This window comes from Canis aureus, chromosome 16 (genome assembly GCF_053574225.1).
Source record: "Canis aureus isolate CA01 chromosome 16, VMU_Caureus_v.1.0, whole genome shotgun sequence".
Classification (NCBI taxonomy): Eukaryota; Metazoa; Chordata; class Mammalia; order Carnivora; family Canidae; genus Canis; species Canis aureus.
In genome coordinates, this window is record NC_135626.1 from 5587953 (window position 1) to 5602422 (window position 14470).

The following is a 14470-nucleotide window of genomic DNA, read 5'->3' on the forward strand; positions in this document are numbered from 1 at the left end:
TTCCAGAAAACACACGTTTACCCGTACACTGCAGAGATGGCCCTGACAGTCACAGTTCAAAGGCCCCTTTGCCCAACGAACCCCAAGCTCCAAGCTGCCCTGACCAAGGCAACCGGCCTGGGAAGTGTGGCACCAAAGGCAAGTAGAAGGGGGAGTGTGAGGGAGGACCAGGGCTGTTGCAAGATCAAAGATTGTGATGCTGGTGAGTGGGGGGCCATCGGCCCCAGGGCAAAGGCCACTGGACAGACCCAGAGAAGGGATGAAGATTTGGATGACTCAGGGAGTGGGGTGAGGAGGGCGCCAAGGTCGCCACAGCCTCTTCTCCCCCTCAAGTCCTAGGATGGCTCCAAGTGTCCCCAAGGTAGGGCACAAAGGGACCTTAGGTCCAGTAGGCATGTGGCAGGAGACAGGATCCATAAATTAAATGTTTTTGGTGGAGTGTGGAACAGAGGCCTGGGGAAGGCGCTGCGGCTGGCTGGGTGACAGGGCTACTGGGTCCTCCATGATGGGTGGGCAAACACAATAGGCCTCTTCTTGGCCCAGCGGGAGAACACAGCCTTCTCAGTGATGAAGCGGTGGGCGCTGCGGGGCGCCCGCTCGTGCGCCAGGTACATCTGACACTCGTCCAGCCGGCCCTTCTCAAAGTAGTGGTAAGGCACCGAGGGGTGGCTCTCCTCCCTGCAGGTGGGGAAGAGGGACAAGCATGGGGTACCAAAACTGGCCCGCCTCCCAGCACACCCTGTCACCTACCACCACGACCCCTCACCAGGTACTCCCCCAAAGCCCCACACCAGCGAGAGGGCCAGGACAGAACAGCAGGACAGCCCACGGATCCCAGAGGTCAGAGTTCAACCCCGACTCTGCCTTTGGCAAGCTGGCTGATTCTGGGCCAGAGATGTACTCTCTGAGTATAAATAACCCATCTATAAAATGGAGGGTCATCTGAGACCACAGGTCCCAAAAGATCAAGACTGTAAAGTACAGTCAGAGGGCAGAGGGCATACAGGCTCCTGCCATCTCACCCATGTGCTCATCAAGCAAGCTCCAAAGAGAACAGAAGATAAAGATCTGGGACGTGTTCATGTTCCACACGTCACTTCCAATAATACTGGAATATTAGGGCACCTGGGTGACTCAATGGTTGAGCATTGGGGTCCTGGGATCAGGTCCCACATCGGGCTCCCTGCAGGGAGCCTGCTTCTCCTTCTGCCTGTGTCTTTGCCTCTCTCTGTGTCTCTCACAAATAAATAAATAAAATCTTTAAAAAAAAACTTTAATACTGGAATATTATAGTATCAACAGCAATAGGTCAGATGTGACATATCCCTGACACGCCTATCAGCTGGTGCCTGATAATGCCTTTCTAACCACTTTGGTAGATTATTCTCTCTCTAAATGTTTCTACAACCTTCTGGAGGTGTGACTATTTTCTTTTACACATGAGGAAATGGAGGCCCTTGGGAGGTGGTGTGACTGGCCCAAAGTCACAATGGCAGGATGAGACTGGTCATGAGGCTGGCTCCTTCCCATCAGGTGCCAGGCCCATGGGGTGTCTGGGCCTCAGCCGCCCACTGGGGAGCCCACACACCCTGGGTCCCACAGCTCCTAGGCCCCCGGGGTAAGGCCAGCACAGGGGCCCCACAGGGTCCTCCTTGCCCTGGCCTTTCCTCCTGCCCAGGACCCGGCTGGCCTGACCTGCAGTAGCTGTCGCTGACCATCCCATAGACCACGATCTCCTCACACAGTTCCAGGGCGAGGATCATGGTGAACCAGCCAGTGCTGAGAAAGGAGCCCGACTGCCTCCTGCCAGGAAGGGGGAACAGTCAGCCTGGCTGCTTCCCCAACTCAAGTCAGAGCGAGGCACTGTGTGGAGCACCCAGCCTCAGCTCTCTTAGGACACGGCGCTGGCTACCCTCCCAGCCAAAAGCCCCTACCTTGACCCCTGCAGAGGGGACCCTGGGGGAGCCTGGGGAGGGGACAGAGCCAACCTGAGATCAGCAGCAGGTAAGAGGTGGAGCTGGATGCAAACCCAGGCCTGTTCAGCCCCTTACCACCCACACAGGACTTGAGCAACCCCCCAGACGACAGTGTGGTCACAACCTCTGCTATTCTAAGGGACCAAGCTTGGGGAGATGGCAGGAGGCCATAGAGCACAGTGGTTGAAAATGGGTAAGACGGTTGTCTGCAGGAGCACCCGGTGGCTCAGATGGTTGAGGATCTGCCTTCAGTTCAGGTCATAGTCTCAGGGTCCTGGGATCGAGTCCTGCATCAGGCTCCCAGCTTAGTGGGGAGTCTGCTTCTCCCTCTGCCTGCCTCTCCCCTGTGCTCATACTCTCTCTGTGTGTCTTTCTTAGGTGAATAAATAATTAAAAAAAAAAAAAAAAGACAGTTTGGGGGGTGGGAGTGAATGGGTGACGGGCACTGGGGGTTATTCTGTATGTTAGTAAATTGAACACCAATAAAAAATAAATTAGGGATCCCTGGGTGGCGCAGTGGTTTAGCGCCTGCCTTTGGCCCAGGGCGCAATCCTGGAGACCCGGGATCAAGTCCCACGTCAGGCTCCCGGTACATGGAGCCTGCTTCTCCCTCTGCCTGTGTCTCTGCCTCTCTCTCTCTCTCTCTCTCTCTCACTGTGTGCCTATCATAAATAAATTTTTTTAAAAAATTAAAAAAAAATAAATAAATAAAATAAAAAATAAATTAAAAAAAAAAAAAAAGACAGTTGTCTGGAGTCAAATGGCCTTCAATTCAAACCCTGAATCTGTTCTGCAGTACGTTTGCTCACAAACCTCTCTGGAGCTCACTGACCCACCTGTGAAATGGGGAGAATCAGAGATATTTATGGGGAGGGAACATGGTCAGCTCAGCACCTTCCCCTTGCCCCCGTACCCACCTGGGAGCAAGGGGCTGTGTGGATAGCCCCTGCCTCAACCTTCTCAATGTACCAGCACTGGTTATTCTCCTAGCTGAGGGCTACCCACCTCTACCTCGACAGGGGGGTTATGGGGTAGCTCACTCATTCAAACTCAATACCTCCCAGGCCCTGTGCTAGCCAGGAACCTGCCCCAGCCAGTGCTAACATTCTCAAGGAATGGGGGCAGAACTGCTGAAAAGGCAAGGAGACAAAGGAAGAGGACAATATCATGCAAGGAGGTGTGCCTGCAGATGGGGTGGTCCAGGAGGGCTTCTTTGAGGAGTTGCCATCCCATCCAGACCTGAACAGCAAGGAGTCAGTCATAGGGAGATACGGGGGAAGAATATTCTAGACGGAGGGAATAGCATGTGCAAGATCTGCTTCGAGGAACCCCAGATGGCTGGGGCAGGCAAAGTGAAGGGAAATGATGAAATAACAGAGGTAGGCAGGGGCCAGATCATACAAGGCTTGCAGGCCAGGAGAGGGGGGGAGCGGGGGCCTTGACTCTATTCTCCATGCAAAGTGAAGCTGCTGTCAGGTTGAGGGCAGGCCACCAATGGGATGAGTTCACTGGGGGGTTGGCGCTCAGACTGCGGGGGTGGGAGCAGAGCGGCGGCAGCAGCAAGGGGGTGCTGCAAGGGAAGCAGGGGGGTGGGGCCAGCAGAATGATGGCTAGGTCAAGGTGGCACCTGTGGGCACCGGAGGAGAGTTAAGAGCCCACTATAGGTGGCAGGTGATGCAATAAAGGAGTCGAGCGCACAACCCAAGTTTCTGGCTGGGAAACCAGAGGTTGGTACTGTATTTCCTGAGCTGGGGCAGAGCGGGGAGAGTTGGGGGAGCCAGTGTGCGGAGGAGGCTGGCGGGAGCCAGTGTGCGGAGGAGGCTGGCGGGAGTCAGCATGCTCCTCTGAGCGTCGGATAAAATGAGATCTTCAATGTAGGGTGCTTAACCCAGAGCCTGGTGCACGCAGAGGGCTGTTACCACCACAACTGTTACTTCTGCTATGTGGCAGGGACTTTACACACCAATTCAGATCTCAGGGAATATCCACTCCAGAGGGAAGGGCTCCCTGCCACTGCTCCACCCGCCAGTGCTCCCCTATCTAGTGCTTGCAAGGCCAAACCCCCCTGCCCAGCACTTGGGATATGCGTGCTAATTCGATGAATGACAGGCCTTCGGATTCTGTCCTCCATCAGAGGCAGGACATCTGCCTCCATCGCCGCTGACCCCCAGCGCCTGGTGGAACAGACCCTGGAGGGACAAGGAGGTGCTGGAGAAGGCATGCCCCCGGGCAGCAGGCTGGCCCCAGGCTCACCGGTTCTTGCCCGTCTCGTCCTGGAAGACCTGGTCGCAGTAGGCCATCATGTGCTCAGTGAAGGTGTACACCTGCAGGCCTGGGTACATCTTGGTGAGCTGTAGCAGCGTGCGGTAGGTGCGGCCCCCCAGCGTCCGGTCCATGTGCTTGCCCTGGCCCCACACCACATAGAGCGTGTCTCGGGCATGCTGGAAGTAGTGTGAGTAGTTGCGCAGCAGCAGCGGCACACTCGTGTGCGAGACCACGCGCAGGGTGCTGCGCCGGCCCACGTCTGCCTCAAAGCCCACAGTGGGTGCCTGGTTCATGCGCAGGACGCACTCAGCACTGTCGATCTCGGCGCCCAGGCCTGAGCCCAGCATCTGGCCGGAGCTGGAAACCACGGCGCAGCTGCGGCACGGTTCTCGGACCAGCGGCTGCGGAGAGGAAGGAAAGGCATGAGCATACAGCTCCCACGGCGCTGCTCCTCCACCCGGTAACAGGCACTGACTCCACAGGATCCCTGTACCAGCTCCAAGTACGGTATCAACCCATTCTGCAGATGAGGAATTTGAGACTGGGCAGGCAGTGACTTTCCCATGGTCATATGGATAGCAGGTGGCAGGGCTGAGACTCTGTGCTCAGAGCCCCATGCTTCCTCATCGGCTGTATTCATGCTCCTTCTCCCTACTGCTGAGCCCCTAACAGGCCCTCTTTCATGGGTTCCTTATTGCAATTACATGAGCAAATATTTATAAAGCACTTAGAGCAATGCCTGGCACAGACTGGGTGTCATACATGTGTTTGTTAAGTAAACGTGAACCTCAGCTCTTCACAATCACTGTGAGACCACTCCCTCCTCTGCCTAAGCCCCACTCACGTTATGCCTGGTTCATAAGTACAAACGGAGTGTTTAGTGCCCCAACAACACTCACAACCTCCCATTCTGAGCTGGAATCCTGGCTTAGCCCTTCCCCTGTCTCTCAGAGCCTCAATTTTCTCATCTGTCAAATGGGAATGAACTTCACCAGGTTGTGAGGACTTAATTAAAAATGCCTGGAGAGGGCAGCCCGGGTGGCTCAGCGGTTTAGCGCCGCCTTCAGCCCAGGGCATGATCCTGGAGACCCGGGATCGAGTCCCACATCGGGCTCCCTGCAGGGAGCCTGCTTCTCCCTCTGCCTGTGTCTCTGCCTCTCTCTGTGTCTCTCATGAATAAATAAATAAATAAAATCTTTAAAAAAATGCCTGGAGAGTGGGGCGCTTGGGTGGCTCAGTCAGTTAGGCATCTGCCTTCAGCTCAGGTCATAATCCTGGGGTCCCAGGATTGAGCCCCACATTGGGCTCCCTGTTCAGCGAGGAGCCTGTTTCTCTCTCTCCCTCTGCCTGCCTCTTCCCCTGCTTGTGGTCTCTCTCCTCCACTCCCATCAAATAAATAAATAATCTTTAAAAAAATAAAAAAATAAACTCAAAGAAGCAGAAGCTGAGCCAGCAAACCTGCAAATGTTCACTGGGGTCAGAGGTCAGGACTCCCAGAAAAGGATTTGCTCCTCACTCCATGTTACCATGTCCTCCTGGGGGGATCAGGGTTTACAAAGGCCTATATCCCACTTGGGGACATTTTATATCTAACATGATGTTGATTTAGGGACTCATAAACCCATATTCCAGGCCCCCAAGCCACAGAACAAGACTCCTTTCTTCTGCCTGCAGTTTGAGCCTGACAGTGGGGGTCTGTTCAGATCTGAGGTCCCCACCAGCCTCAGGAGATATTCTGCTTGTCCCACGTAAGGTCTTAAAAATATTTAATTGCAATCAGTCCACTTTGGTACCCCAAACCTGGATTTCTGGATTCGTTTAAGAAACTCAGAGGATCTGGCTACCTTCAGCCCACATCCCTATGAGCCTTTGAGTGTATGAAATAGACACTGGCCACCACCATGGCAGATGGGACAGCATCTACCTGGCCCACCCCACCACTTGTCCTATGTGCCCAAAGCCCCAGGGGTTTTGCTTTTTTTTTTTTTTTTTTAAGATTTTACTTCTTTATTCATGAGAGACACGCAGAGACACAGGCAGAGGGAGAAGTAGGCTCCCCGCAGGGAGCCCAATGTGGGACTCAATCCTGGGACCCCAGGATCATGCCCTGAGCTGAAGGCAGACGCTTAACCACTGAGCCACCCAGGCGTCCCTGGTTTTGCATCTTGATCAAATATTTATACGGCACCTGTTGTGACCACTGTCCAAGGATCACCCAATTCAATCTGCCCGGCAACACTATCAAGGTAGAAACCACAAGATGGTCTCTTACTGGAGCACCTGGGTGGCTCAGTGTTTGAGCATCTGCCTTTGGCTCAGGTTGTGATCCTGGGGTCCTGGGACCCAGTCTCACATCGGGCTCCCCTTAGGGAGCCTTCTTCTCCCTCTGCCTATGATTCTGTCTCTCTGTGTCTCTCATGAATAAATGAATATAATTTTTTTTTTTTTTTAAAAAAGATAGTCTCTTACTGATGAGGAGGCAACCGAGACTCAGAGAAATTAAGATCTGAAATACGTATCCTCTAAGCCAGGGTCCCTGAACATGCCTCCCTCTGACCTGTGGAGCTTTCTACCCTGGGTATCAGTGTGGGATGCTTCTAAGAAAGCTACCCTGAGAGGGGGGGGGGCACTGAAATCAAGGTGAAGGGTGTGAAGTACTCCAAACCACACTTGGCAGACAAGCATAGGGAGGCAGGCATCATGGGGCAGAGGCCACAGCTGCCTTGTCACCTCTGAGCCCCAGGGTCCCTGTGTCCCCCTAAGAGGGAGAGCTCTGGGGTTGACATGACTTTTCTCTCTCATCTCTACCCCCAGCAGCCATCAGCAAAAGGCAGGGCACATCCAAAGCACCAAAGACACACCCGCTGAATGAGTAGATTATGTGTATACATAGTTAATTCTAAAGATACATAGAATGAGGCACAGACCCCCACAATGTGATGGTGTCTGTCACCCACACTGGACTAGGAGCTCCAGATGGCCAGCCACCCTGGCTGACTCACCTTTTTCTTACTTCCAGCACCCAGCTGAGAACAGCCAGGCAAGATCTGTTGAATTAAAAACAAAACAAAACAAAAAAAACCCAAACCACTTCCTCTTAGAACTTGGTGCTCACGGAGGTGAAGTAGCTGCTCAGTGTCACACAGCTGGAGCAAAGGAGCCAAGCCTCGGGTCCCGGCTGGCCTTGCATGAGCCTGGTTCTCACCTATGCCCAGAAGGTTGGGGGCATCCTGGCAGCAGTGGCCTACCATGTCGCGCCATGTCGTCTGGCCAGCTCACCTTCCCATCTGGCACGCTGCTATATCCACTGAAGTGCAGGGGCCCTGGCACAGTGGGCCTGGAGTGGGTGGACAGGTGGGGGTCCAGGCAGGAGGCCGGGCAGAAGGGCAGGCAGGCCCAGCAGCACAGTAGGATGTAGGCAGCAGAGAAGCCCAGGGAGCACAGGATGATGAGCAGGAGCCGGCCCTGGGGGAAACCATGGTCAGGGTGTGTAGGTGTGGGTCTTTGGGGCTCCTAGAAGTTCGTGCTGACTGCTGTACTCCAGCCTCATGGGTCCAAACCACAGCTCAGTAGCCTCCAGAACAAGAGCACACCCCGCGATCTCTGTTAAGCAGGGTTTCCCCTGTCCCCTCCCCTAGCTGCTCAGTGACCAGTCCCTAGCTGATGATCCTGATCTGGGTCAGCGGCCAGGAAGCGAGTGAAATCTCACTCAAGGAATGTTTCAGTCATTGAAAGTTGCCACTCAGAGGCCCCCATCTCCAGAGAACATGTGCCAGAGGCAATGTGAACCAGGAAGCCCTCCTGGCCCCTTGGCTCTGCTGGCCAATTTAGTGACCAAGGCTTCAAGGAAGGGCCACCACATAGATGGCACAACCCGGGGCTATTATCACGTGCTGGGCCACCCCAGTCACCATCTGTGTCTCTTTGGGCTCTAATATTCTCCCAGCCTGACCAAGGCACAGGTTTCTCAGCTGCCCCTCAGAATCCACTTAGAAGCCAAGGGTGCTCTGAAAATCGGAGGTGGGAAAGCAGCCTCCTCCACTCCCCCCCAGGCAGATCCTACCAGAGGCCCACCCTTTTCTGCCCACAAGCCACATCAGCTTCTAAAAATAAAACTCCCAGTGGCCAGCTGTGTGGGGGAGGGGGTTCAGTCCCTGAGGCCTCAGGCTCTGCCTGGCACCTGGTCCTCTGCTCACAAAGGACCCAGAGACCTGAATTCAGGCAGTGGTAGTGGACTCCCCCCAACACCCGGGGCCCCTCTCCCACAACCAGGGGCTTCTGAATAGTCAAGAGCAGCTAAACAGAACTTTCACACCATATCCCGCTTCCAGGCGGGTGCCGCACCTGGGTCACCCCTGGGGATGCTTACAGGGGGTAGTACTATTATCTCCATATTACAGGGGAGTCTGGCAAGGCACTGAAACCTGAGAGGGAACACACTTGCCAGAAGCCACACTGCCCACCAGACCAGATCAGCAGGGTTTTGAGGCCAGTCTGCCCTTCTCAGCCAGGAGTAGTGGGTCAGAAGTGAGTCAGTCCTGGGGTGGGAGAGGTTATGAGGCTGCTGTGCCGGAAGTTCCCCAAGAGCCTTCCTCCTTTCACCACTTACCGGGGCCTTCATGCTGTTGCCGCTGCTCAGCAGCCAGGGGGCTGCCGTCTCCAGGCCTCACGCTGGGAAGGGGTGGGGGCCAGGCACCTGCCAAGATCCAGAAACTCAGAGCTGGGTCCTGGGCCTCTGAGGAAATGGCCCAGGGAAACTGAGGCAGTGGAGGGTATGGGCCGGGGTCTAGGCAGATGACTTCCAGGAATCAAACTCCTTAAAGGCCGCAAACAACGGACAGCGTTGTCCTCATCCTAAAGGAGCTGGTGTCAGGTGACCTTTGGGAAACCTCCCACCAACCCAATCCCCATTGTGCAGATGGGGAAGGAGAGGCAGGGAGGGGGAGCCCTCGGCTCAAGGTCACCCATCGAGTCCGGGTCAGCGAGAACCAGGAGCCAGGAGCCCCGACTGCCACTCCATCCCTCCTACCTCCCTACAGGCGAGATGAACGGAGAGGCCTGGGGCAGGATAAGACGAGGGCTTTCCACCCCTCTTCTCCCCGATTCCACGGCCCCCTCCCCCGGCCAGGCGCTAACCAGGCGGACGCGCTGGGGCGCTCCGGCTGCTCTCGATCCGCTGCTCGGAGCTCCATGGCCCGCAACCCGGGCGGGCCAGGCTGGAAGCCGGAGCCCCGGGGCGGAGGCGGCACCGCGGCCGCGGCTGCTGGAGGCCGGACACCGAACGTGCGCCGGCGGCAGCGGAGGCGGGGTCTGCGGGGACGGGGCGGGGCCCGGCGCGCTGGGGGCGGGGCCCGGGCGACGGGGGCGGGACCTACGAGCACCGCCTGCGCGGCGGGGGAGGGGAGTGCGGGGCCGGGGGCGGGGCCTGCGGGCGGGGCGGGGGCGGGGCCTGCGGCCGGGGGCGGGGCGGGGCGGGGCGCCCGCAGCTCCTCAGCTCAGCCCTCCCAGGCTTTTCTATTTCTCCCGAGCTCCGGCTCCCGCTCCGGCTCCGGCGGGGGATCGCATGGGCAGCGCGCGGAGCAAAAGGACCGAGGGGATGTGGGAGCCGCGGCGCCGTGGCTGCCTAGCCTTCCGGACTCGACTTTCTCCATTTCTGAAATCGGGGGGGTAGGAAAATTAAACAGGGGCTTGGGGTCAGGCAGCCCTGGGGTCCTGGGGTTCAAGCTGCTAGGGTCGCCAGGTTTAGCCAGTAAAATACAGGACGCTCGGTTATATTGGAATTTCAGATAAACAATGAATAATTATGTTAAAGATCTGACATTCCAGTGTAACTGGGCATTCTGTATTTTCTCTGGCCGTGTGACCTCCACCTTAGCCTCAGGTTTTCTCCTCCATGAAGTGGTGATAGATAATAGGGAGGCCTGGGTGGCTCAGCGGTTGAGCGTCTGCCTTCTGCTCAGGGCGTGACCTCCGAGTCCTGGAATCGAGTCCCACATCGGGCTCCCTGCATGGAGCCTGCTTCTCCCTCTGCCTGTGTCTCTGCTTCTGTGTGTGTGTGTGTGTGTGTGTGTGTGTGTCATGAATAAATAAAATGAATAAAATATTTTTTTAAAAAGTGATAATAACAGCACCTACCTGCCAGTGAGGTGGTGCAGGGCAGCTGTGGTACAGTCAGGACTCCAACCCTGGGCCATGTACTTTCTTGCCTCTTAACCCTTCCCCTTCCCAAGTGTCCTCCAAACCCCAACCAACTCAGTCTTGTACCTCCTGCAGATGCTGAAATGTGTCCCATTTGAAGGCTCAAGGGACGCCTGGGTGGCTCAGCGGTTGAGCATCTGCCTTTAGCTCAGGGTATGATCCTGGGGTCTGGGATCAAGTCCCGCATCAGGCTCCCTGCATGCAGCCTACTTCTCCCTCTGCCTATGCCTCTGCTTCTCTCTCTCTGTGTCTCATGAATGAATAAATAAAATATTTTTTTAAAAAATGAAGGCTCAACTGGGGTCCCCTGGGGAGTCCAAATTCAAATGCCTTCAGAGGCCAGAAAGGGTTGAAAGAACAGATAGAGGGCAATAGGGAGGAGTGGGCCTGTGGTGAAGTGGAGGGCATGCTTCTCACCTAAAATGTTTTTTATAAAATGTTTTCTGGGCCAGAAAGCTCATCTGACCACCTCTATCACACCTCCCTCTGCAGGGCCTCTCCCTGGGATCCAGGCTAGGTTTCTGCTCAGACCCCATTTCATTTTTTTTTTATTTAAAGATTTTTAATTTTTACTTATTCGTGAGAGACACAGAGAGGGAGAGAAGCAGAAACACAGGCAGAAGGAGAAGCAGGCTCCACGCAGGGAGCGCGATGTGGGACTCGACCCCGGGGACCCCAGGATCATGCCCTGGGCCGAAGGCAGGCGCCAAACCGCTGAGCCACCCAGGGATCCCCCCATTTCATTTTTTAAAAAAGATTTTATTATTTATTCATGAGAGACACAGAGAGAGAGGCAGAGACAGGCAGAGGGAGAAGCAGGCTCCATGCAAGGAACCCGATGCAAGACTCAATCCCAGGTCTCCAGGATCACGCTCTGGGCTGAAGGCAGGTGCTAAACCACTGAGCCACCCAGGCACCTCTCAGACCCCATTTCAAATTCCATTTGCCTTTTCCTCAATGCCTCTGGTGTGGGCACAATGCCAAGGTATCATGTTTGGGTATCTGCACCAAGATCAGCAAACTCCCAAGTCTACCTAGGTTGCTCCAGTGCAAAGCCAAGTTCCCCATGCCTATCCCCATCCTATGGTGGGGGTAGGGGGCTGAAGCAGCCCTGCCCCAAGCCTCTTTTGAGCACAGGCCTACCTTGTCTCTCCCCCAAAGCTTGGGCACAGCTCAAGGGTAGTGGTTCAAGTTCCATCTCTCTCTGTGGTCTCCTCTTTACTCCAGGTCAGGCACACAGTGGGTCCCCAAAGCCAGAGCCCTTCTGCCCCCAACCCCAAGTCCTCATCCTTCAAGTTTCTCTCCTCAGAGACCCAACCCCAAGGGGACAATGGTGAGAAATCCCCTACAGATTCATTCATCACCCACAATGGTTGGTGAAGTGATATTTGTTTCCCCAGAGAGGCAACTGACTCCCTCCTTGTTAGGGCCACATGGGGACAAGGACATGCCCAGATGTCCTGGACTCAGATACAGGTCCACAGGAGTACTGACAGTGGCAAGTTCTGCAGGCTCCGATGAAGCTTTTCAATTTGGTTTTGGCAAAAGTCTACTGTCTTTTTTTTTTTTAAGATTTTATTTATTTATTCATGAGAACACACATAGAGAGAGAGAGGCAGAGACACAGGCAGAGGGAGAAGCAGGCTCCATGCAGGGAGCCCAATGTGGGACTTGATCCTGGGTCTCCAGGATCACACCCTGGGCTGAAGGCGGCGTTAAACCACTGAGCCACCTGGGCTGCCCAAAAGTCTACTGTCTTTAACCTGAACGACAGGCTCTGTACAGTTGAAATGCCTTTCTTTTTAATCACCATCCAACCACCCTGGCCACCTTCTGACCCCCGATCACATTGAGCTCATTCTTACCCCAGAACCTTTGCACTTGCTGTTTCCTCTACCTGGATGGCTCTACTCACATAGCCAGCTCCTTCCTGTCCTTCAGCTCAAACATCACTTCTTCAGAAAGGCCCTCACTGGGGCACCTGGGGACCTCAGTGGTTGAGCATCTGCCTTTGACTCAGGTCATGATCCCAGGGTCCTGGGATCAAGTCCTAAATTGGGCTCCCCACAGGGAACCTGCTTCTCCCTCTTCCTATGTCTCTGCCTCTCTCTGTGTGTCTCTCATGAATAAATAAATAAAATCTTAAAAAAAAAAAAAAAAAGGCCCTCGCCAACCACACTGTGACACTGCAGGCCCACCCTTCTAAGTTCCACTTTGATTGGTCTTTTCCATAGTATTGGTCACATTCTGAAATCATCCTGTGTACTAACTGCCTTTCTTGTTCATGGTCCGTCCATCCATTTGACAGACTCTCAGCCACGTGTGGGCAGAGTCAGGCCAGTCATGTTCTCGAGCATTTCCAGTATCTGCACAACACCCAGCATGCACAAGATGCTAAGTAACATCTGTTGAGTGACCACATTAGGAGAACCAGGAGTCCTGGGCCCCATGAGATCTTGGATAAGTCACGTCCCTCTCCAGCCTCAAGCTCTGGCTCAGCCCTTGCCAGAGATCCAAGGTAGGTGAAGGGCTGAGCCATCCTTATCTATGAGTGCAGGACTCTCAGGCTCTGACTCAGTCCAGCCAGATCCAGACTCTGGGGAAATGCTGGGCCAAACCCGTTTCCTGCTGTGCTGCCCCTACTGCTACTGAGCTTCCTCAAGTACCCACCTCCAGAGTGATGGCTTTAAGGCTTCTATGTCTCAACTTCCTGCTGAGCCCAAACAAGAAATTCTCTGTGACTTGTGCCAGTTCAGAGAGATTGAATAATCACCTAAGGTCACCCAGACAATGAGGGGTGAGGTCAATTGTATACTTTTCCAGGAGCCCACACTCCTGGGCTGCCGCGTTAACTTCCCCTTACCTCTCCCTTGCCTACCCACCATTTTGCTTCATTTTCTCTGAACGCTAATGGACTGACACTATTTGGTATCAGCTGAGTGGCTCTTCCAAAGTCCAGTCCCAGTCCTGGGGGTCAGCTCTTGGCCCACAAAGTCCCCCTTTACCACCACATTGCCTCTCCCACTCTGAACTCTGGCCACAGTGAAATGTTTCCTTCTCTCAAGTGTCAGGCTTTCTCTCATCCCAGACCTTTGCCATGCCCTTGGCCTGGAACCCGCCCAGGACTGCATCTGACTCTTTTGGTCTCAGCTGAGATGTTAGAGCCCCACCTCCATCAAACTATTAGGTGGAGGCCCCTTCCCTCAGCACCATGGACCCATGCTCCTTCATGAGGCTGTATCATGCCAGGCTGCCTTTGTCACCTCTCCCCAGACTGTGAGTTCTGTGAAGGTAGAATCTGTGAATCTTGCTCCACCCTTGGGTCCCCATCACCCAGTAGAGGGCCTGTTATGTAGTAGGTGCAACAATAAATATTTAATGAGTGAAGTCCATTTTCATCCTTTCATTTTACAGATTAGAACACTGAGGCATAGAGAGGTTTAGCACCTTGCCCTGGTCACACAACCAGGCCCCAGAGAAACTCTAGAAGAAAGGCCCACTTGGGTATGGTTGGATTGGACCAGGGTCAGAGGCCAGGCTGTAGTTTCCTGGTGGGAGGAGAAGGAATGATCAGGGGCTATGCACGCAGCGTTTCCTTGCTCGCTGTCATTTCCATGCGGCCAAGAGTATCTTGGTCTGACCACCAATCCCTACGCCCATTTCGCAGATGAGATAAGTGACTCCCAGAGGAGAAAAGAGCTTACTTCAGATCAGTGGTGGGCTGCAACATAGTGTCTTCCAGAGACACAGGCCCTTGAATACCCCCCACCTTCTCCCAACTGCATCCCTCAAGCAGCCACAGTGAGGAGGACACCCCAAAAGGAAGCCAGTGGGCAAGGGGGAAGGAGGCCTGGGTTCTCGGACTTGCCGTTCCACTTACCCATGGGTAAGCGCCTTAAAGTCTCTGAGCCTGTTTCCCCATCTGGACGGCAAAGGCGCTTGGCTGGAGCCTTCAGCCTCCCCCCTTCCCTGGAGCATGAGGATAGGGAACTGGTGAGTAAGAACACAGGCTCCTGAGTCCAAAAGGCATA

General features: G+C 54.7%; 1 protein-coding gene across 4 annotated transcripts; it reads right to left on the minus strand.

Moving 5' to 3' along the window:
* On the minus strand, positions 1-14461 carry ST6GALNAC4 (ST6 N-acetylgalactosaminide alpha-2,6-sialyltransferase 4). 4 transcript variants are annotated; one of them, XM_077850809.1, is made up of 6 exons: positions 14320-14461; positions 8851-8937; positions 7521-7706; positions 4230-4642; positions 1696-1803; positions 1-678 (listed from the first exon to the last, which is right to left on the minus strand). In XM_077850809.1, the coding sequence occupies exons 2-6, from the start codon at positions 8860-8862 to the stop codon at positions 489-491; spliced, it is 909 nt and encodes a 302-aa protein (XP_077706935.1). In that variant the 5' UTR covers positions 8863-8937; positions 14320-14461; the 3' UTR covers positions 1-488. The 4 variants fall into 4 exon arrangements, with proteins under 4 accessions (XP_077706935.1, XP_077706933.1, XP_077706934.1 ...); XM_077850807.1 differs by lacking the exon at positions 14320-14461 and adding an exon at positions 9378-9533; XM_077850808.1 differs by lacking the exon at positions 14320-14461 and adding an exon at positions 9271-9532.
* Positions 14462-14470: the final 9 nt, after the last annotated feature.